The 23,155-nt window shown below is 40.4% G+C and overlaps 1 protein-coding gene across 1 annotated transcript; it reads right to left on the bottom strand.

Moving 5' to 3' along the window:
• Positions 1-1,532: 1,532 nt before the first annotated feature.
• Positions 1,533-22,789, bottom strand: LOC139157243 (solute carrier family 22 member 2-like). The gene is made up of 11 exons (XM_070733802.1): positions 22,320-22,789; positions 20,523-20,626; positions 18,480-18,634; positions 16,058-16,226; positions 12,689-12,803; positions 10,976-11,082; positions 8,823-9,037; positions 6,604-6,712; positions 4,842-4,954; positions 3,685-3,784; positions 1,533-1,956 (listed from the first exon to the last, which is right to left on the bottom strand). Exons 1-11 carry the CDS (start codon positions 22,734-22,736, stop codon positions 1,890-1,892), a joined length of 1,671 nt encoding a protein of 556 aa, XP_070589903.1. The 5' UTR covers positions 22,737-22,789; the 3' UTR covers positions 1,533-1,889.
• Positions 22,790-23,155: the final 366 nt, after the last annotated feature.

The raw sequence follows: 23,155 nt of genomic DNA on the forward strand, positions 1-23,155 counted from the left end.
TGGAAGGGACTTTGGACGTCTTCTAATCAAATTCCCTGCTCAGGCAGAAAACTTTATACCATTTCACATAAATTGTTATCCAATGTCTTTTTAAAAACTTCTAGCTTGGAGCATTCACAACTTCTGGAGGCAAGTTGTTCTACTTATTACTGGTAATTGTTCTTACTGTCAGGAAATTTCTTCTTAGTTGCTTCCAGCGGTGGCCTACGAGCCGGAATGCTTAATTGCACTTGCCGCCGCAGCTCGTAAGTTCTTGCGGGACCAGTGCAATTTTGCTTCCACACCTGTGCAGATAGCAAAATTGCACTCAGATCTGCAGGTGCGCCCGTGTTTCAGCATGCACTGAAGCAAAAAAAACCCTCACCGAAACATGGGCGCACCTGCGGTTCCATGCACGATTTCCACAGGTATCTCCACAGGTGTGGAAGCAAAATCACACTGGTCCCGCAAGAAGTTACAAGCCATGCTGGCGAGCGCAATTTAGCATTCTGGCTTGTAGCCCACTGCTGGTTGCTTCTCTCCTTAATTAGTTTCCACCTATTGCTTCTTGTCCTGCTCTCAGGTGCTTTGGAGAATAGCTTAACTCCCTCTTCCTTGTAATAACCCCTGAGATATTGTAACGCTGCTATTATGTCACCCCTAGTCCTTCTTTTCGTTAAACTAGCCATGCCCAGTTCCAGCAACCGTTCTTTCTATGTTTTAACTTCCAGTCCCCTAATCATTGCTCTTCTCTGCACTTTTTCTAGAGTTTTATATTTCCTTGTCTGTTTGAAACAATGGCTAAGCATATTTTCAAATATATACTGAATTGTTGTCTCTCCTTCAAAAATGGTCATAACAGTTGGTTTTGCCAGCCATAGTCAGAAAGGTCTCTGGGTTGCAAAACTGGTAATCCACTCACAGGATGGATTTAGGTTAATGATCCTGAGCCCCAGATTGTTCCTGGAATCTTGAGTACTAACCTTTTCTGGAAGCTTCCAATAGCTGTTATGAAATGATAATGTTTAACGGACAGAGGATCACATGATTAACTGCAAGTACTTCTTGTTGAACAACTGTTTGCAGTTATGGTGGGGAAGAAAAGGTAACTTTATGGTTGATCCTTGCATTTATGATCTTGTAAAGCAAAAGAAATTTGAAGTGAGATCATAAACACAGCTGCAGTTTTACTTAGTGATTGTTTTGTTGAATGATTGAGTTGCCAGTCCCAGTTGTGGTTGCTAAAAGACTGCCTATACATAAACAGAATAAAATGAAACTCTGGTGAATGTTTTGAGACTATGCATTACTATTTGGCTAGTGTCCTCTGGTTTCTCTCCTCTAAATCAAGGGAGATCCCTGGCCCAGAATGCTGGTTCCGTCTGGAAAGTTCTCACAGAGATCTGTATATTAGGAGCATGGTGTATTGGAAGAAAATGAAATGCATATACATTTGTGTGGGAGAAACAGAAAACATCAGCTGATAAATGAAACAGAACAAAAGTTAAGGAAAAAACAATAGGAACAAATTGAAATCAAGCTTTCAGACAATGTCAATTTCTCGGTCATATTTTATGTTACATTGCACAAAGGTATTTCCATTTGAATGAGAGGTATCTCCAGCTATGGCTCCTTAATTTTATTTTGGGATTATTAGACTCAATGACACATTTATGACAAATTCAAGCCAGATTACATAACTGAAGGGGCATCACCCTCAGAAATACTAAAAAGTTTGCCAGGACTACAGAATTCTCTGGAATGCATCACAGTCATAGCTTCACACAAAATGCAAGGGATATCGAACGTTTAAAGATGTTAGAGCCCCCATGAAGAGTTATGTTTGTATCCACTGTTTTGCTTTTCTCTCCTTGTGCATCCATGGAAATTTGTGGGGAACCCAGTTGTTCTCAGTCCATTGTCACATCTGAGTTCTGCACATGAAGATAAATCATTTTTTCTTTGGGCCTCCCTGGCCTATGTAAAGGAACCAAGAGACGAATGGGAACAGATAAAATAAATGGAATTGATAACCACAGCCATTTCATCCAAGTTCTTAAGTACCGTACATATATTATCATGACTATTTGGCCAATTTACTCTTGAAAGAAAAAGAAGAGTGGCTTTGCATTAGGTGGAAATTATTTGGAAGAAATACTTTAGACCTGTATGAATTGCATGTCCCTGCATTTCTTCAGACTTTCACACTAATGACTGAAAAAAGGAGGACTATTTTAAGTTTACCAAACTGTCTCAATGTCAGCCAGATCATAGAACACTGCAGGAAATATGAATATGTCAAAGAGGGCAGATGTGGGCCTCAGACTTGGGCCCCAATAGGACATCTGCCCCAAGAAAACTTCTCAAGAGTTCCCCATGCTGCTTCACTTTGGTGTGGCTGTCTTAGGATGCTAAAGAAAATAATGTTATGGAGATCTAATATTATCTGCTAGGACAGTCGGGCAGCATGAGGTTTTAGGCTAGTTCATGGACCTGGATGAGAGCCCATAAATGTTGTGGTTAGCTCTGGCCCAGCTCCTGCCCCAGGGAATGTGGAGGTGTATGCAGGGGAAACTTCAACATGTCATAGGCCTGTGTTATTGCCGACAGAGTGAGTTCAGAGTTTACTTTCCTCGGATGAAGAAGAAGGTGGGAGTGACTTGGAAGAGGGGGGCTTGGCACACAGCCCAGGCAGTCAATCTCCCTTATCTTCCATTGATTCGGAAGAAGACGTCTTGGACCCACGCAAGCGCAGAATTAAGTGTAGAAGAGACCAAGTAAGGACATATTACAGGAGATAAGAGAGGCCACCTGTGTTTGGGTGGGGCTCCAGTAATTAGGGCTGCTGCTATAAATAGCAGTGTGTGGGTTAGGACTTTGTGGAAGAGTATCTGATCGCAGTTCTTCAGGAATCCTGTGTTGCTGTTTTCTGGACTTTGTTTGTTGATTTTTCACGCCTTTGAAACCAAAGCAGAGCAACGTGTGTGTGTGTGTGTGTGTGTGTGTGTGTGTGTCTCACTTCGTTGGAAGAAGAAGGGGTGTGAAGTGTCTTCACAGCTGCTAGCTAAGTACTTAATGACTGCTTAAGGGAAATTGTACAGACTACCCAGTTGCTTTGGGACGTGTGCTCTTTGCAATACAAAAAGAGTGCTTAGTTTATTTTGAATTTTGTGATAAAGGACATCGTTTTGAATTTTCAAACGTGTGTGTGTGTGTGTGTCTGAAATTTGTACCCTTGAATTTTCGGGAGGTTCCTACCAGAGAGCCCGGCAGAACAATAAATGCCTTTTTTTTCTATGTAAGGCTGAAAGTTTTTCAGAGGTGGAAACAGATGAAGCCTGAAGCTCTTGGGAAATATTTTTTTAAGCTTTGAGGAGAGATGGGCTGTTCACAGCTAATTTTGAGAAATGGCTGGCAAATTTCCCACATTAATTGAAGCTCTTTGCATTCCAGCCCACTTTAGGCAGAGAATATTCCAGATTTTAAAAAAATTACTAGAAAGTATTATCCCAGAAAGCTGACCAGTTTTATCACAACACCCAAACCAATGGTTGTGTCCTCATAAAGTTTGTTTCCTAATACTCTGTTATGGGGGATGTTAGAGAAGGTGAGTGAGAGGAACATTCAGCCTGCATCACAATGCAACCTTGTTTTCTGATTCTGAACAGAAAACATTCCTCTTTAAGAAATATCACGGGCCCATACCTGTGCAGATTTTCAGCATCATCAATAGTCTCAGGTAAAGCTTTCCCTTTGGTTTCAGGTAAGAGCAACACCAGGCCGCCACCCACAAGGCCAATGACAGCTTCAGGAACAGAGGAGAAAAAAAAGGAACCACGTGTGACTTCTGTCATGGAGGTGACATGACAAATATGCCTTTCGGTCATTTATTTGTTAAAAAATGCATTCCCAAAATGCATCCATTATTATTTTTTCCTCCACCAATTCATTAGGTATACTAAAATAGCAATCAGAATATGGATGAAACGTATCCTTTAAAAATCACCACAAAATTATACGAAGGAAAGAATTTTCAGACAAGTACAAAGAAAGATAGACAGGTATCCATAATCCAGGCTTTTTTTCCAATGAAAAAAATCTTAGGCAGCCTTCTTTTCTTTTTAAAACAAACCTAAGGGGAGTGATTTGTTTGGCCACTGATGGGGTCTCTTAATAACAATAACAACAACAATAATAATAGTAGTAGTAGTAATAATAATAATAATAATAATAATAATAATAATAATAATAATAATAATAAAATACGAAATCCAGCATAGTGATCTCGTTTGCTGTGTTGTATTGACATAATAATAATAATAATAATAATAATAATAATAATAATAATAATAATAATAATTTATTAGATTTGTCATTAAATAATGACATCAAGTTGTTTTTATTTTATTTTATGAATAGCCAAAGTCTGCTCTAGTCATTTGCCAGATTCTGGCTGACCCACAAGGGCAAGGGAGAAATTGGTTTTAAAATTGGTGTTTTCATTGTTGTGACTGGCCATTATGCCAGAATTCAGGGCTATGAGGTGATAGGTCATTCCTACCACCCCTTGCCTTTCCTCATAATTCCTGTCCATGTAATTCTTCCTCCCTAGATATCTCTAATCACTCTAACACCAGGCTGTAAATCATTGATTAAACTGAATTGCTTAATAGGACAAGATAAAATTCCATTGCCATGACCCTGAAATTTAGATTTTTTTTAAAAAAAAGAGTTTGACCAGAAATCCCCCAAGTCTGTGCTGTTCTGCCAGGATACTTCTGAGATACAGGGAGGAATCTGGAACTTGCTATGACAGAAGCCCTTATTCTCAATCACTCAAAAGAACAAAAGGTCATTCTTACCGAAGACAATAAGCGGAAGCTCGTGCCAAATATTTGCCAGCCTATAGACAATGAATGGAGTTATGATCCCTCCAATATCACTCATGGAAGAGCAGACAAGAACCCCCAGATTTCTTTTAAAAAAGACAAAAAAAGCACAGGGAAAAATCCCTTATTGTTATCAGTAGTGTGACAACCTTGAATTAAGCTTTCTTTGATAGCACCATTCCCCTTAGCTTTTGAAGCCAAAAGAATTGAGAAAGACTTTCATGAGCTTGGTAGGATGGAAATGTGCATGCATCACAAGCTGGCTTTGAATATCAAAAGTGAATGGAATGGTTGTTTTTGGGGAGTTTTTAGATTTTTAATTAGTTAATTGGATTAAGGTATTTTGCATTGTGTATTTTATATGTTGCGAGCCACCCCGAGTCCTCGGAGAGGGTGTGGCATAGAAATCAAACAAACAAACAAATAAATAAACAAACAAACAAATAAACAAATAAATAAATAAATAAATGCTACTTGAGCAAGAATAACAGAGTTGGAAGGGATCTTGAGGATCTTCTATTTATTTATTTATTTATTTATTTATTTATTATTTATTTATTTACACAATACATATTGAAGAGAATAGACATGTAGTAATATATATAAAGAAAAGGATAGAAGAAAAGATATAAAAACAGAGGAGAAGATATATGAAAGGAATAAAAGATATATGAGATATGAGATAAGGAGAAACAATTGGACAGGGGACGAAAGGCACACTGGTGCACTTATGCTCGCCCCTTACTGACCTCTTAGGAATCTGGAGAGGTCAATCGTGGATAGTCCAAGGGAGAAATGTTGGGGGTTATGGGTTGACACTACTGAGTCCAGTAATGAGTTCCATGCTTCGACAACTCGATTGCTAAAGTCATATTTTTTACAGTCAAGTTTGGAGCCATTAATATTAAGTTTGAATCTGTTGCGTGCTCTTGTGCTGTTGCGGTTGAAGCTGAAGTAGTCATTGACAGGCAGGACGTTGCAGCATATGATCTTGTGGGCAATATTTAAATTGTGTTTTAGGCATCGTAGTTCTAAGCTTTCTAGATCCAGGATTGTTAGTCTATTTTCTAGTTCAGTGATAGTGAACCTTTTTTTCCTTGGGTGCCAAAAGAGCATGCAAGCGTGCTATTGCACATGCAAGAGTGCCCAAACCTATAATTCAATGCATGGGGGAGGGTCAAAACAGCTTCCCCCACCCCCCGGAGGCCCTCTGGAGGCTGGAAACTGCCTGTTTCCCAACTTCTGGTAGGCCCAGTAGGCTCGTGTTTCGCCTTCACTAGACTCCAAAGGCTTCCCTGGAGCCAGCAGAGGGTAAAAATGCCTTTCCCCATCCCTCAGAGGCTCTCTGGAAGCCAAAAACACCCTCCCAGAGCCTCTTTATAAGCCAAAAACCAGTTGGCTGGCACACACATGTACGTTGGAGCTGAGCTAGGGCAACTGCTAGCCGTGCCAGCAGATATGGCTCTGTGTGCCATCTGTGGCACCCATGCCGTGGGTTCACCATCACTGTTCTAGTTCAATCCCTTGTTCAAATCTACAATTCTAGACAAATGGCTGTTCAATCTCTTCTTGACAATCTCCAATGATGGAGCACCCACAGCTTCTGGAGGCAAGTTGTTCCACTGATTAATTGTTCTAACTGTCAGGAAATTCCTCCTTCATTCATCCCAACCCAATCGAGAAAGACCCAACAAAGGTCATCCCAACCTAGGGTAACAGAAGAGGATTCACTTACCTGAGGAAGGTTGGGTAGAGCTCTGCATTGACTAAGCAAACCATTTCATAGCACATTGTAATACCCAGCCTGCCAAAGCAAGCTGCAGTGATTTTTAGCCAATAGAGATCTGAAAAAATATTGAACGAAATTCTCAGCTGAATGTTGTCTTTTAACTTCTTGGGGTGTTATTGGTTTTATACTATTTTTATAACTGGGGGTGGGGTGGGTGCAAAATGGCAGAAGTGTTCATACCTAATTAGGAAATCTAGTTTGTACTCAAATAACATGATATGCATCAGGGAATAAGGGATTAAGAGATAAAACATGGGCACAAAACCTCCAAACTGTATTGAAAAAAGTTGCCTTGTAGTCGGGATTTGGCGTGTTCTAGAATCTAGATGACCCAAACAGCTGCTGTTTTCTTTGTAGTTCTTTAAATAAATGCTTACATAATGAATATTTATATATTATACAAATACTTAGATTTAAAAAAGGCACATAGTACTTTATGTACTCAGTGGTGTCTACTTGTCTATGAGATCTGGCAGATGATCAGATCTCTCTGTCTGTGAGAGAAATGGGATTGCTGTCTCCCAGGACCCAGGAGGAAGGTCTTTTCTGCCGTAATGCCTGTCCTTGAGCATACCAAGACCCATGCTGAAATGAAATGAGTCTTTCGCAGAGCACTAAAAACCTGTCTTTTATCATCAAGCCTGGGGGGCTGATAGCATGGGTGAGTGTTGTGTCCCAGTTAGGGGTCCCCTTAGAAATGATGCACACACCATTTTGGCAAACAATCCTATTTACTACAAATAAATCATCTTATCGGCTATGATAGAAAGTCCATACAAAACAAAAAGGTTGTTTTGTCAGCAATGTTACTTTTTCTTCTTAAAAGCTGGCCCGATATCAAACCCCCAAAGTAAACAGGCAATTAATTCCGCAGTTATCAAAAATCACAGAGGTTGGCCAACAGCCTGGTACTAATTATTTTCACAGAGCGATAATCCAGAGTTCAGAAAGCAGAAAAGTCAGAACATGGCAAAACTAGGAATAATTAATTAACCACGTTGTCTCCAGCAAGTGACTCTATGTGATTACGCCTTAAGTAGCCTCAGGGTGTGGCCAATTAGCCTGCAGTTCTACTCACGAGGAGACCTCCTCCTACAGAGCCAGTCACACCTGCTAGCTGCCCTGCATGCCCTAGCATCAAGCAGAGATTCCTCCTCTTCTCTTGAGTCACTCAGCTCAAACTGAGGAGGTGCAGAAGGCTCTGGTTGGCTTTCAGCCTCTGGCACCGAGCCCTCCTCACTATTGCACTCAGGTGCCAGGTGCACAGGATAAACTGGTCATGCCACAATCATCTACTGGTCCTCTGGATGCGTGACAAACTGCATGGGACCTGGGTAGGCCACAGCAGGTGAGCTTATGTCATGACATGTTTGAATGTTTGCGACTCTTCTCAGTTCCTATTTTTATGTCATTTTTATGCATTTTTACTCTGGTTGGTCCCCCCCCCATTGTTTTTATTTTGTTTTAACTCTGAGCTGCCCAGATGAAATGTGGCAGCCTATAAATTCACTAAATAAATTAAAGAATCCAGAGCATGCATGTCATTTATGCATATGTCCATACTTCACAAGTCAAGGTTACCCAATAGCCATTGTATGTGTGGTGATGTGCGGTGTATGTGCAATTTTGCCTGTGTATAATACAAAAGGTTAGATTTCACTAATGAAGCAATTGGGATGAAGGAAGGATGGACAAAGAAATGTCTGCGTATCTCTTTCCTGATTGGACCACATCATTTGCAGAATTATCTGCAAATTTTATTTGCCTTTTTCCATGAGAGGAAGGAGAATGGTATAAGCTCTATACATTATATTTTGGTAGAGAGACAGTCTGACCACCAATCGGAGTACATTACATACACAGGAACAGGAAACGAGGAGGTGGGGCCCAACAGAGGTCATAAAACCAAGGGACACATCATCATTTCCTTCCTTTTTCTCTTCACCCTACATCTGGAAGGAGGCGATCCACCTTTTCTATTCAGGAGCTCATGCCATGTGCTCCTGTCCTCCATTAAAGCTTCTTTCCAAGCAACTTCCATGAATCCAGTGTCTTTCCCCCCACGTGGAGCTGAACCCAGAAGGATATTCCTTCCAACAGTCACTATTGTTGATCCCTAGATTAGAGGGAAAGGGGCACACACAATGTATCACTACAACACTCACCTTCAGGAACTAAGGCAGTAACGAGACAGGCGATTCCTGTCATAAAATTTGCCACAGCCCAGGGAAAACGGCGGCCTATGCGGTCCACTGTGACTATGAGTATGATGGCAGCAGGGAATTCCACAAGAGCAGAATAGAAAAAGTCCAGGTAAATGTTGCCTCCGCCAATTCCCAGATGCATGATGAGGCCCTGATACACCGCAGCGCTGCTAAACCTAGGCAAAGAAGTAGAACTAGATGAAGCCAGGGTTGTTGATGGGGGTTTTTTTGGTTTGCAAAGAGTTACACATCCAGAAAGTCCTGTATTGTATTGCCTCACACCATTTTCTAAAGCTGTAAGACACCATATTTTGGAGTATAAGACGCACCGGAGTATAAGATGCACCTTAGTTTGGGGGAGGAAAACAAGGAAAAAAGGCCTCTGCCTCCCAGCAATTTGCTAAATAACAAACAGCACAGATGATATACACTATTTGATGTGTATTTCTCTGCATCTGTGTCTGACCCAGAGAAATAGCAAAAAAATTGGAGAAATGTACATTATGACAATATATATTAATGCCAGAAAGTTTTCTAAAATGTAGTCACACTAACTCCTCCCAATTATCTAAATAGATATTCTCCAAACATGACTAACTCAGGATTTAACTCAGCTGCCTTATCTTAATACTAAACAGGACACTGTTACATTTCAGATTATACTTTTACAGATCTTTAAGTCTGATGTAGCTTTCTGGAAGTGTAGTTATTTTCTGGTATTTACAAGAAGATATAATAGCACTGGGCCTCTTCAGATCAAGCACTTATTTTAAAAAGCTTCTTCATTCTGTTAAGTTGTCTAGAAAAATAATAAAGCAGTCTTTAAAAATATAAGTCTAATAAATTGAACATTCTATAGACATTTGTATTTATTGACTTGCCTCCTTGCAGTTTCAGCAGTCCAACATTGCCATAGTCCGACCTCTCAGCAATTTGCCTCCCTGAAGCTAGTTTCACTTTCAGTTCTAGCACATGGCTTGCCTGGGTTGAATCAGCTGTTTGTCGGGAGGCTGATACTCAATTGCTTATGCTAATCAGGCTCTGTGCTGTTTGCTGCAAAGAGGTAAATTTCTGGGAGGCAGAGATCAAAGGATGGGAGTGGCTAAGTGGGGCTACATTTGGTGTATAAGACCCACCCAGGTTTTCACTCTGTTTTGGAGGGTAAAAAAGTGTCTCTTATATACCGGTAGTTTGAAATTAACCCTGACTGTAGTTTAATGCCAAAAAGTTTGAGAATTAATGCATATGAATTATACCTGGGCTACCTGTCAATATTCATGCCAGGATACATTGCACTATAAAAGCAGGTTTGCTTCACACCTTTTTAGCCATAATGTGATTTGTTTCATTTTGGCATAGCATATTATTGGGTGAACGTAATTTACACTGTGATTTGTAAAGCACTTTTTGTGGCCTAAAACAGGGGAATCCAATCTTGGCAACTAGTTCAACTCCCAAAATAGAGAGTGGCTGGCTGGTTGGCTGGGGAATTCTGGGAGTTGGAATTCACAAGTTGCTAAGGTTGGACATCCCTGGCCTAGAATATTAAATTTGCTGAGATGAATCACTGAACTGCAGCTAAGCAAACAATGGCTTACTACAGTGTGCAAATCCAATCAAGTAACTAAAGAGCTCCTTTAAGTGTAGGCATTCCTCTCAGAAATTGTGGCTGGGAGAGAAAATGGATTGGCTTCATGAAGAAAGATTGAATCAAGACATTCTCCTCAAGTAATAAAGGCTAACCTTTTCCATTCCACAGTCAAAAGCTAAACAAGTAGCAGTGAATTAAATTAAATAAGTTGTTAATGAGGCGATTGGATGGAGTCACTGGGCTTAAATGGACTCCAGGGGATGAAAGAGGACAGGAAGGCCTGAAGGAATGTTGTCCATGGGGTCACGATAGGTTGGACATGACTTCACAACTAACAACAAAGGTGTTTAAAATGAAAAAAGAAAACCACTGACATTTCTGATGGATTCTATCCTTGATTTCAATGCAATCTCTTCCAATCTCCTATTGCCATTCTTACTATTTCTGCAGCCTCCCCCTGAGCTAGTCAGTTACATGGAGGTGTTTTTGGACCTTTTTTTTTAAAAAAAAAGAGCTTTCTTACCAAGTGTACATTAAGATTAATGTATGTTTCCTTATCTGTGGTGTTCTCACCAGGTCTATAAAGGAAGGGTTAGGCTTATCGCTTATTTCTTCCTCAGGCTGAAGTTTCTAGGGGAAAAACACACAATTTTTCAATGTTGAAGGTAGTTGAAATCACGGTATCAGATTTTGGTGGGAGAACTTAGCTTTTCAATTTTTTAAAGTAAAAAAAAATACATGGAAAACACACTAGTCAGCCATAAAGGAAAGAAATGTGCCCTATTTCAAAATGCAAACGTGTATCTGTTCTCCATGTTCATTTCCTGACTGACGGCAATTAAAGTAAAGTCAAAGTTCCAATAAATAAAAATAGATAAAAAATAAAAAGACAAGGAATAACGGATGGAAGCTGACCAAAGAGTGATTCAATCTAGAAGTAAAGAGGAATTTTCTGGCATTGAGAGCGATCAACTACTGGAACAGCTTGCCTGCGAATGTTGTGAGAACTCCAACACTTGAGACTTTCAAGGGGAGATTGGACTACCATTTGTCCGAAATGGTGTAAGGCAGTGATGGTGAACCTTTTTTGGTTTGCATGCCAAAAGGAGTGCTCACACCACTTCCCTGCCCCCCACGCATGAACATTCCCACGCTGCCCACGTTGCGCACAGGCAGGGGTCGGCTGCTGCCCAGACAAGGGGGGGGGGATGCAGTGAGTAGCGAAAATGGAGCTCCACCCCAGAACACCCAATTTGCACTGAAAGATGTTGAAAGAAAATGCAGGGCATCCTGTATAAGCCACGCCCACAGCATGGTAGTAAAAATTTTGGTAGCTCTTCACTGTGCATAGGCCTTTCTGAAGCCTGATAGGTGAAAAAAATGCCCAAATGGGCAAACTGGAAGTTTGGAAAACACACTTCTGGTTTGTCTATTGTGCTGTTTTTTGCACTCTGGGGTTTCAGGAAACTTCCCTGAACCCTCTGGAATGCAAAAAACCCCAGCACAACGGCAAACTGGAAGTGTATTTTTAACTTCCGGTTTTGTCTGTTGGACAACTTTTTTTGCCACTGGGGGTATCAGAGGAAAAAATCAGCTGAAACATGGCAAAGCCTCATTTGCCCTCCAATATGGCTCCGTGTGCCACCTGTGGCATACATGCCATAGGTTCGCCATCAATCTAATCTAGTCTAGTCTAGTCTAGTCTAGTCTAGTCTAGTCTAGTCTAGTCTAGTCTAGTCTAGTCTAGTCTAGTCTAGTCTAGTCTAGTCTAGAGTAGCAGAAATCAGAGACTTCTTATAAACCTAGGGAGGAAAATAATGTCCCATCAGCCTCCTTCTACAGTCATTTCCTTGTACAAATGTCTTACATAACCAGGGTTATTCTTGTTTTTGTTATTTTGCTCTTTCCATGCTGTTCATGGTGATGTCCACATGGAAGCAATTTTGTTGGGATAACTTTTGCTTTGGAGTTACTAACATGTTGAGCTTCTTATTTATTTGCTCTTATATGTATTCTGCATTCTCCAGTCAAGGAGCTCTAAATAATATATAGCAATGCCTACTCACAAGACACAGTAGAGTGAAATAATAATATGTCTGCAAAGAGTATTTTGAAAATTACAAGTTCTGTCCAGAATCCTGGCTTAACAAGTGAGATGCTAAGTCCATATTTCGGAATATTATCTGCACAGCACACCACTCCTGGGATAGCTTTGCAAGGAGATAGTTCGGATTACCTCCATGGATGGTGGCAGCTTCTTTTGGTTCCCCTTGGCAATACGTTTAATAATTTTCAGGGCTTTGTCAGTTTCCTGCTGGGATATCAACCATCTTGGGGATTCTGGAAGGCACCTGTAAAGCAGTGTACAATATCTGTGTAACATTGATAGTAACACAAAATCAAGATGACATAGGACTTGGCTTAAGTCGGCCGAAATGTTACTTCAGAAATAAGATTCATCTTCTTTGTAGCAGGTGTGCAGTATCTGGTCCAAGTTCCCTTTTTGTAACACCATGGATTTTGTGAAGATTGAAAATACACAGGTAGCCCTTGAATTATAAATATCTGTTAAACTCTGCTCAAAGTGATGAAAAAAATGACTTACAAATATCAGGGAGTCCCCATGGTCAAGTGATCAAAATTTGAATCTTTCCGACATGCATTTACAATGGATTATTTTATTTATTTATTAATCAGATTTATATACTGCCTCTCTCTGAAGACTCGGGGTGGCTCACAACATATCAAAAACCAAGGTACATTGAATCCAATTAATTAATTAAAGTTAAAATCTAAAAACCTGAAAACCAATTAAAATACACTCGTATCAGTTCAATCAACCAGCTCCCCATACATTCATCGGCCAGTATCTAATGACCCCAAGCCTGGTGGCATAGACTCTTATGAAAGGCGAGGAGGGTTGTAGTGTCCTGAGGTCATATGATCACCATTTGTGTCCTTCCCAGTTGGCTTCCAACAAATAAAGTCAATAGAGGAAGTTGGATTTATTTGACAGCCAGGTGTATCCCTTAACAACTATGGTGATTTGCTTACAAACCATAACACAAAATGATGATAAAAGTGACCATAATTCATGCAACAACTGTCTCACTTAACAATGGAAGTTCTGGGCTCAGTTATGATAATAAGTCAAGGTCTATCAATATGTTATTCAGGGTTGGAGTGTCAGGAATTGTTTGGGCTTGACCAGGGGTGGGCTGCTGCCTGGACAGGGGGCGCGCGCAATGGGGTAGCGAAAATGGAGCTCCATCCCAGAGCACTCAATTTGCACTGAAAGGTGAAAGAAAATGCAGGGCATCCTGCAGACAGTTTGGTAGTAAAAATTTTGGTAGCCCTTCACTGGGTTTGACCATCAAGGCCATGTCTTTTATGGGATGTAGTCTGGAGGAAATGCTTTTCAGAGGTGTAATCAGCAACCTAGTTCAGTTAGTTCATGTGAGAGAAACAGGGTGAAGATAGTCTCTCCCTAATGGTACCCAAAGCATATGCTTCATATAGGGTATAGTTTGCTTTAGTTTGGTAAGGTTGTGTGGAACAATAAAGACATCTCCTTGTTTCAACCTGGAAATAAAGAAGAACTTCCTGATGGTCAGAGTGATCAACCAGTGGAGGTTGTGAACGCCCCAACTCTGGACATTTTCAAGAAGAGATTGGACTGTCATCTGGCTGGGGAGGGGTAGGATTTCCTGCTTGAGCAGGGGGTTGGACTTGATGACCTGCAAGGTCCCTTTCAACTCTAATAAAATAAAATAAAAAAAGACTCACCACATGTCCTTCTTAGTTCTTGGAGCCTGACATATCTCCTTTTGGAAAAATGAGGTTTGTTGGTTATCTAGGGCAGTGTTTCCCAACCTTGGCAACTTGAAGATATTTGGCTGGGGAATTCTGGGAGTTGAAGTCCAAATATCTTCAAGTTGCCAAGGTTGGGAAACACTGATCTAGGGAATGTATAGTGGTCTGTCCTACCAGGATTGGGTGTAATAGGGTGAGCTATGCAGTTGAGAGTTGCTGTTTACCAAGTGATAGACATGTTATTTGGTTCTTGTAATGTTCATGCAGTATCATCTGCTGCTCATCTGGCTGTTGTTTGATAGTTGCATGAGAAGACACTAGGTGGCACCACATCAGTATAACAAAAGTGGCCCAGCCATCACAGAGAAAGCAATAAAATGCAGCAGCATAGACAATCCACTCCCATATAAGCAGTTTCCACAGTAAGCAGCAAATCTCACATCCCCAAAATCATACCACTGAAGATGTTACCCAGGTAGGACACAAAACTTCCACAAATGGAAAGCCAGCTCAAACTCAACTCTTACAACACAACTGTTCTTTTCTAAGATCTTCACATGGATTAATATTGCAAATCTTCAATGGCCTTTCATAACACTGGTCAACACAAAAATATCATCAGCAAAGATACTATGTCTCTTTTATGGAGTTTGATATGCTGATTCCAAAAATAGGCTTAGTTTTGCTCTATCACATAAAGTTATTTTTATATTTTTAATGTATGTGGAAATTACTGTTCTCTTAATTCACCTGTATATTTCCTATACTTTGTAATAATGATGCTGCTCCGTGGAAATTACACCTTTTTTGAAATCAGAACAAAAAATGATTCCGAAAAGTACAAGGTCAACTGCGATGATTACAAAAAAATTTTTTGTAGACCGGTGTAACCGTTTTCTTAATGTTGCCGCCAGTATATTTCCTATACCTTATATAATGATGCTGCCCCAAGGAAAGTATACCTGCTGCAGAAAAACTATATACGTTTTTAAAATCAGAACAAAAAAATAATTCAGAAAAGTACAAGTTCAACTGCGATGATTACAAAAAATATTTTTGTAGACCTGTGTAATTAAAGCATACTAACTTGAAAAATAATTCAAAAAATATATTTTGGGGTGCACAGAACTGTGAACACAGCTCCTATCTGCCACCATGACTTTTCATAGGATCATGCAGCTGCTCTCTGAAGCTATCAAATGACTGCAAGAAAAATGCAGCTGTTTTAAAGATAATTGCTACAACATTCTTCATGTCCTGAGTCCAAAGCAGAGGTGGGTTCCTCTCGGTTTGGACCAGTTTGGGCAAAGATGTCACTGATCCAGCTCAGTCGGTGCTGGTCGGATTTTATTTGAATTTTTTTCCCTAATTTTTTAATTTTTTTTTTCATATGAGCATGCACAGAAGCCAGGTTTCTGGCACTGTGCATGCAATCAGCATTTTGTTTTTGGCTTTTAATTTTTCTTTAAAAAAATATTTTGCCACTGAACATGCACAATTGCCCATGTAGCGTGGAATGAAACGAACCGGCAGTGAGGTAAGTAGGAACCCACCCCTGATCCAAAGTATTACATACCTCCCCAGATTAACATTTTGGAATGTTAAATTTGGGTGATACTGTCAAAGCAAATCTGGCAACAAGTGCCTTTTTCCTGGAAAAAAATAAAAGCATCTAGTTAGGTCCCAATTTAAGAAACAGCTACCCAAAGCTTCTTCTTGGTTACAATATTTTATTTTGTATTCTTGGTTGGGTTTTTTTCCCTGTTTTAATTAGGAGAGCAGCCTTACTTACCAATAATAGAGCAAAAAGAAGAAATTTGGCAATGTGACAGCAAGCTGAAGCCATCTCCAGTGAGGAATTCCATAAGCAAGAGCATCAAGCACGAGGAGTCCAACACTGAAGGCCACTTGATAAATAATACCAACTGTTCTTCTATAGTCCAGACCAACAAACTCTGCAACTTTGAAAGGACAGAGGAAATTAAACATAGTACTGTATCATCATCATCATCATCATCATCATCATCATCATCATCATCATAAAGGAGCTCAGTTTTAGTGTTCCACGTGTAGGGTGCAATTAGGAAAGTTTTTGCTTTTTAATGTATGAGATACTATTCATCATTCAAAATTCAGTTTCTATAAAATGGTGAAGCATACCTTTCTATGACATCATCAAATGTATTCAGTATACTCCTGGAATTTTATGAACCTTCCCAAGGTTAAAATGTGCACACCATCCCAACCAAAGCGGTCCACAAGAGAATCAAAATATTCAAGATGTTGGCCACAATTGTGTGACCTGAGCACCACTCCGTTTTAATGTATGTCATAACACACTTTAAAGGAAGGGTAGGGTTAGATTGCAGAATTGTGGCCAACACCTTGATTTGACTTCTCCTTGCAAATATTCCTATGTCTCACATATCCTTTGTTAATTGTAAAAAGCATCTTCTATGAATAAGCAGCTTTCCCTGTTAGCAAAACCTACTATTGGTTCTGAAATAATGAAAAAACATATATGGCAACTTTTAATTTTAATTAAAGTAATTAAAATTTTAAATTTTAATTAAAGAGCTAGGATGGTGCAGTGGTAAGAATGCATCACTGCAGGCTACTTCAGCTAACTGCTAGCTGCAGTTCAGCAGTTCAAATCTCACCACCGGCTCAAGGTTGACTTAGCCTTCCAGCCTTCCGAGGTGGGTAAAATGAGGACCCAGATTGTTGGGGGCAATATGCTGATTTTGTAAACCGCTTAGAGAGAGCTGGAAAGCACTATAAAGCAGTATATAAGTCTAAATGCTATTGCTATTAATTCAATAATGAAACATTAGCCAAGGTTATTAGATGGAAATACTAATTACAGTGATCCCCCGAGTTTCGCGATCTCGATCTTTGCGAAACGCTATATCGTGATTTTTCCACCCGATGACGTCACTCCCTTCCTTTCTCATCTTTCTTTCTCTCTCTCTTTCTCTATCTTGCTTCTTCCTCTCTCACACTCTCTTCCTCCCTCTCTCATCTCTTTCTTTCCTTCTCTCTCTTTCTCTATCTCTCCCCCTCTTGCTCTCGAGCGGCAAGCAAGCAGCCGGGCGGGCGGGTGAATGGGCAAGCGGAGTGGCCGGGCGGGCGGGTGAACGGGCAAGCGAGCAGCCGGGCGGGCGGGCGAATGGGCAAGCGGAGCGGCCGGGCGGGTGGGTAACTGGGCAAGCGAGCAGCCGGGCGGGCGGGTGAACGGGCAAGCGGAGCGGCCGGGCGGGCAGGTGAACGGGCAAGCGAGCAGCCGGGCGGGCGGGTGAACGGGCAAGCGGCAAGCGATCTTGGGGTTTCCCCTTTGCCTGGGCGGCGGGAAGACCCAGGGAAGGTTCCTTCGGCCGCCCAACAGCTGATCTGCTCCGCAGCGTGGCAGCAGCGAGGAGCCGAAGATGGGGTTTCCCCGTTGCCTGGGCAACGGGGAAACCCCATCTTCGGCTCCTCGCTGCTGCCGCGCTGCGGAGCAGATCAGCTGTTGGGCGGCCGAAGGAACCTTCCCTGGGTCTTCCCCGCCGCCCACATGCAAACTCCACCATCTGCGCATGTGCGGCCATGGAAAAAGGGGCGCGCATGCGCAGATGGTGTTTTTACTTCCGCACCACTACATCCCGAAAAATCGATTATCGCGAGGGGTCTTGGAACGGAACCCTCGCGATAATCGGGGGATCACTGTATTTTATTTTAATTAATCAATGTTTAAGAGTAGGGTCAGGAGCATGCTTAAAATATAGTAGTATACAGGATTATTCAAAAAGAATGAACTGATTTCATGACACAGTATTTTATTAAGGAAAAGTAAATCAAAACTCCAGCCAAGTCAAAAGTATTCTACTCATAATCAACTTTTAATTCCTGTCTTACAATTGTTCGATGTGACCACCACCAACATCAATGCGATAAGAGAATTCCTCCCAGGCATGTATCAGCATATCACAATCCACTGAGTTGATCACTGTTGTTATTCAGTGTTTAAGGTCATCGAGGTTAGTGGATAGCGGTAGAACATAAACTCAATCTTTTACCATTCAAAACTTAGATAAGTCCTCTTTCAAATGGTCACTGACTCATTACATGGCGATGCTTGAGAACTGAAGCAATGCGTCATGAAATTGTTTCTTTCTTTTTGAATAACCCTGTATTGTCCAGTATCAACTAAATATTTAAACTATCAACACTCTTACTCAAGATATATCCTGTTAACCAGCCTCCTTTGCTGACTAATCCTTGTATAAAGCGAAAAACCACTACCCATGTGTAACTAGGGACAACAGCCATCAGAACACCGGAGATAGAATTGATTAGGATGGTAATTAGTAAGCACCGTTTTCGGCCATACCTAGAGAGAAAAAACATTACAGTCATTGTTATGTATTTGAAAAGTGGAAGGGAGGTGAACAGTATTAATAGAATAGAGATAGAATAGAATAGAATAATAGAATTCTTTTTTGCCAAGTTTGATTGGACACACAAGGAATTTGTCTTTGATGCATATGCTCTCAGTGTACATAAAAGAAAAGATACATTTGTTAAAAATCATGAGGTACAATACTTAATAATTGTCATAGGGGTCAAATAAGCAACGGGGAAACAATCAATATTAATAAAAATCTTAAGGATACAAGCAACAGAAACTTTTCTAATATACTGCTCAAAAAAATAAAGGGAACACTCAAATTACACATCCTAGATTTGAATGAATGAAATATTCTCATTGAATACGTTTTTCTGTACAAAGTTGAATGTGCACAACAGCATGTGAAATTGATTGTCAATCAGTGTTGCTTCCTAAATGGACAGTTTGATTTCACAGAAGTTTGATTTACTTGGAGTTACAGTCATACAGTCATACGTGGAAGGAAATGGGTGATAGGAATGATGAGAAAATATTATTTTACTGAAAGAGTAGTAGATGCTTGGAACAAACTTCCAGCAGACGTGGTTGGTAAATCCACAGTACCTGAATTTAAACATGCCTGGGATAAACATATATCTATCCTAAGATAAAATACAGGAAATAGAATAAGGGCAGCCTAGATGGACCGTGAGGTCTTTTTCTGCCGTCAATCTTCTGTTTCTATGAGAAAAAACTAGTAGTGATGTTCAAGAAGGACCTTTACATCTAATGGGTTGTGGCTGTACATGATATGTCCCCGAGTGGCCGGTAAGCTTATATGGGCACAAAATGTTCTGCTACATGTTGGGCAGACATGTGCGGGCACCACTGTCACAGCATTTGTATTTGCCGTTATTGAAAACATGGAATTATTTGCCAATGAAACTCTAGACCAGTGATTTTCAACCTTTTTTGAGCCGTGGCACATTTTTTACATTTACAAAATCCTGAGGCACATCACCAACCAAAATAACATTTACCTCCAGTCCTGACCAGGATTAGAAATCGGGACCTGGGGTGGGTAGCAGCTTCAACTACTCACCGCGGCCACACAATGACAAGTGTGCAGCAGCCCAAACAGGGACCTTCCTGGGTGTGGATGAGAGGCGGCCTGCTATTGGTTCATCACTAGTGGTCGGGATGAATCCTAGAAGATGATTGGTCAGTGAGCGTTCCCTGTGCCTCCACTCTTCCTGTCGCTGATAGCTGGAGGGATTGTGAGGGGAATGTTTATGTTTGGATGGAGGCGGCTGGCGGCAGGACGGATAAATGGCCTCCGCGGGCCATATCTGGCATGCAGGCCGTGGTTTGTTTAATATCCCCATGGCACACCTGACCATGTCTCACAACACACTACTGTGCCATGGCACACTGGTTGAAAAACACTACTCTAGACAATTAAAAAAAACCTCAATCATTAATTTAAAGCAGTCCTCTTGCTCCAGAGTGCTGTGATGTTGAAAAGATTGAGAACAAAGGGCATTTATGTTCAGACTTGAGGCAGTGCAGTGTAGTATGTTATTGCTGGTGGCATGCCCATGTCTCTTCTTCAGGTCTTCTTAGAATTTCCTGTTGGCTGGATGGACTTTCCCTTAACAAAGTAACATTAGATTGCATAGAATCTCATTAGACCTAATGAAAGGGCGGCTAAGGGCCAACTCCGAGAACAAATATTCTCACCTGCTGAATAAATAATACAACATTTTTTTCAAAGTGTTAATTTTCCAACAGAAGGCAACTTTGTTCTAAAGAATGACTCTGCAGTTTCCCCTTTTTTTTGTAACAGAGAAACATTAAACGCTACATTTTAACATGGAAAAATCTTACTCACTTGTCTGCCAGGTAGCCGATGCTTACGCAACCAAGAAAAAAGCCCACGTTCACACATGACTGAAATAGATCCAGTTTCCAGGCATCTTTGCACACCAGGTTAAACTGAAAAGGTGAAGCATGCTGGTTAGAGAAAGTACATCCAAATGTTTCAAATATTTTACACAAAAGTAACTTTCTCCTTAAATTTAAGACATAATAGCAAAAATATCTTTCCTTTCCCCCCATCCTTTTTTGCTGTAAATAATATTCAGAGCACTTAACCATAGCATATAGATATTAACATTAAGACATAAATCTCATAAATTAAAACTATATTAGCATGTCTAAGTTGTCCTGTTGTGATCAGCGAGTCTCCTCTAAACATGACAAAGTCTGAATCTTTATCATTTAATTCCAAATTCTTTCAAGGCTATTATTATTGTCTCATGTCTCCCTCTCTGATGTTTGTCCTCTCTGAAATACATTTACACACCTCTATTTCCCATTGAACATCCAAGGGTTTAAAAAAAAAAAATCTCTTTAGAACATTTGTAATATGAACATACTACATTACACATCTGTAATATGGCAAATGATATAGATTTACTAGATAAGTGGTCAAAGCAATGGAAACTGCAGTTTAATGGTTCCAAATGTAAAATAATGCACTTGGAGAAAAGGAATCCTCAATCTGAGTATTGTATTGGCAGTTCTGTGTTAGCAAAACTTTAAGAAGAGAAGGATTTGGGGGTAGTGATTTCTGACAGTCTCAAAATGGGTGAACAGTGCGGTCAGGCAGTAAGGAAAGCAAGTAGAATGCTTGGCTGCATAGCTAGAGGTATAACAAGCAGGAAGAGGGAGATTGTGATCCTGCTGTATAGAGCGCTGGTGAGACCACATTTGGAATACTGTGTTCAGTTCTGGAGACCTCACCTACAAAAAGATATTGATAAAATTGAACGGGTCCAAAGACAGGCTACAAAAATGGTGGAAGGTCTTAAGCATAAAACTTATCAGGAAAGACTTAATGAACTCAATCTGTATAGTCTGGAGGACAGGAGGAAAAGGGGGGACATGATCGAAACATTTAAATATGTTAAAGGGTTAAATAAGGTCCAGGAGGGAAGTGTTTTTAATAAGAAAGTGAACACAAGAACAAGGGTTAGTTGGGGGAAAGATCAGAAGCAACGTGAGAAAATATTATTTTACTGAAAGAGTAGTAGATGCTTGAAACAAACTCCCAGCAGACATGGTTGGTAAATCCACAGTGACTGAATTTAAACATGCCTGGATAAACATATATCCATCCTAAGATAAAATACAGGAAATAGTGTAAGGGCAGACTAGATGGACCATGAGGTCTTTTTCTGCCATCAATATTATATGTTTCTATGTTTCTATTTATACAGGGTGCACAGGGTCAAACCCACAGTCTAATCACAATATGTTTTATTCATTACAGATAGTCCTTGATTTATAGCCGTAATTGATCCTGAAATTGTGGTTGTATGGGGGTCATCGTGTGCTTGATTTTACCCGCTTTTCTAAGGTGATTGTTAAGCTTGAACTCAGATGAATAGTACATACTTTGCTTGATGTCTAAAAGATAATATGGAAAATAGATCTACCTTGGGAGAGAGTTAGTCTGCTCTTTCATCTGTCTAACTTCAGGAGGCAATAACATCTGGAGAAGAGAAGAGCCTTTGGTGTCCTTCCCAGTTGCACTGGCCAAAAAGGCTTAGCAGAGGCTTAGCTCTTTACATTAACTTTGTCGCCTACTGTAGCAAGCAATTTATGATTATTGGAAGGATCTTACCTCAGTCACAATGGATGATCCATGGAAATCATAAAGCCAACCATCCTGGCATGCAACGACAGGAACCTGGCTGACGTTGCTGTCAGCAGTGAAAAAATTAATTGGATTTGTGCAATTGAGCCCAGATACATTCCAATCCACATTGTATCTCTGGCATTGACTAATGAAAGCATCTCCATGAGTTTCTTCCTTTGGAAGGGTATGATTCAGCTCCTCTTTAAGGCTCCAGCCACATCTGGCTGTTAATTCAGGTAGCCCAGCTGTTCGGCAACGATGCTCAGGAGTAAAACCTAAGAAAACGATACCTACATAGATGGGTGTGAAGGCAGCAGAGAGCAAACACAGGACAAAAAATGCTCTTTTCTGATACAAGTCAAACTCTCCAATGTGTTCTAGAATATCATCTAAGGTTGGCATTCTTGCACCAGGGACAGGTCACCAAAAGTGACAGCCTCCAATGCATCTCTCAACATTTTTGTAGGCAGTAACATTGCTTAAATTAACAAGGTGCGATCAGACCAAAAGTCACAGGAAAGTCATTAATTTACTTTGTAAATTGGCAAACCATGCATTGCAGACTTCATTTTTAAGCTGCTAATTCACATTGCACTTGCCGGCTCACGTCTTACATGTTGGATGATTTCTTAATGTTAAATTTAATACTCCACTATTAACTTTCTGGTATGGTCTTCCTTCCAACCATCAGCATATATAATACAAAGATCTGCAGGAATGCACAAGATCTTGTGAATCTTCATATTCTAAGTCCAACAATTACTTTTTTTCTGTATTTTGGTTCACCTAAATGAACCTTGATTCTTCCATGATGTCTGCTC

This window comes from Erythrolamprus reginae, chromosome 1 (assembly GCF_031021105.1).
Source record: "Erythrolamprus reginae isolate rEryReg1 chromosome 1, rEryReg1.hap1, whole genome shotgun sequence".
Taxonomy (NCBI): domain Eukaryota; kingdom Metazoa; phylum Chordata; class Lepidosauria; order Squamata; family Dipsadidae; genus Erythrolamprus; species Erythrolamprus reginae.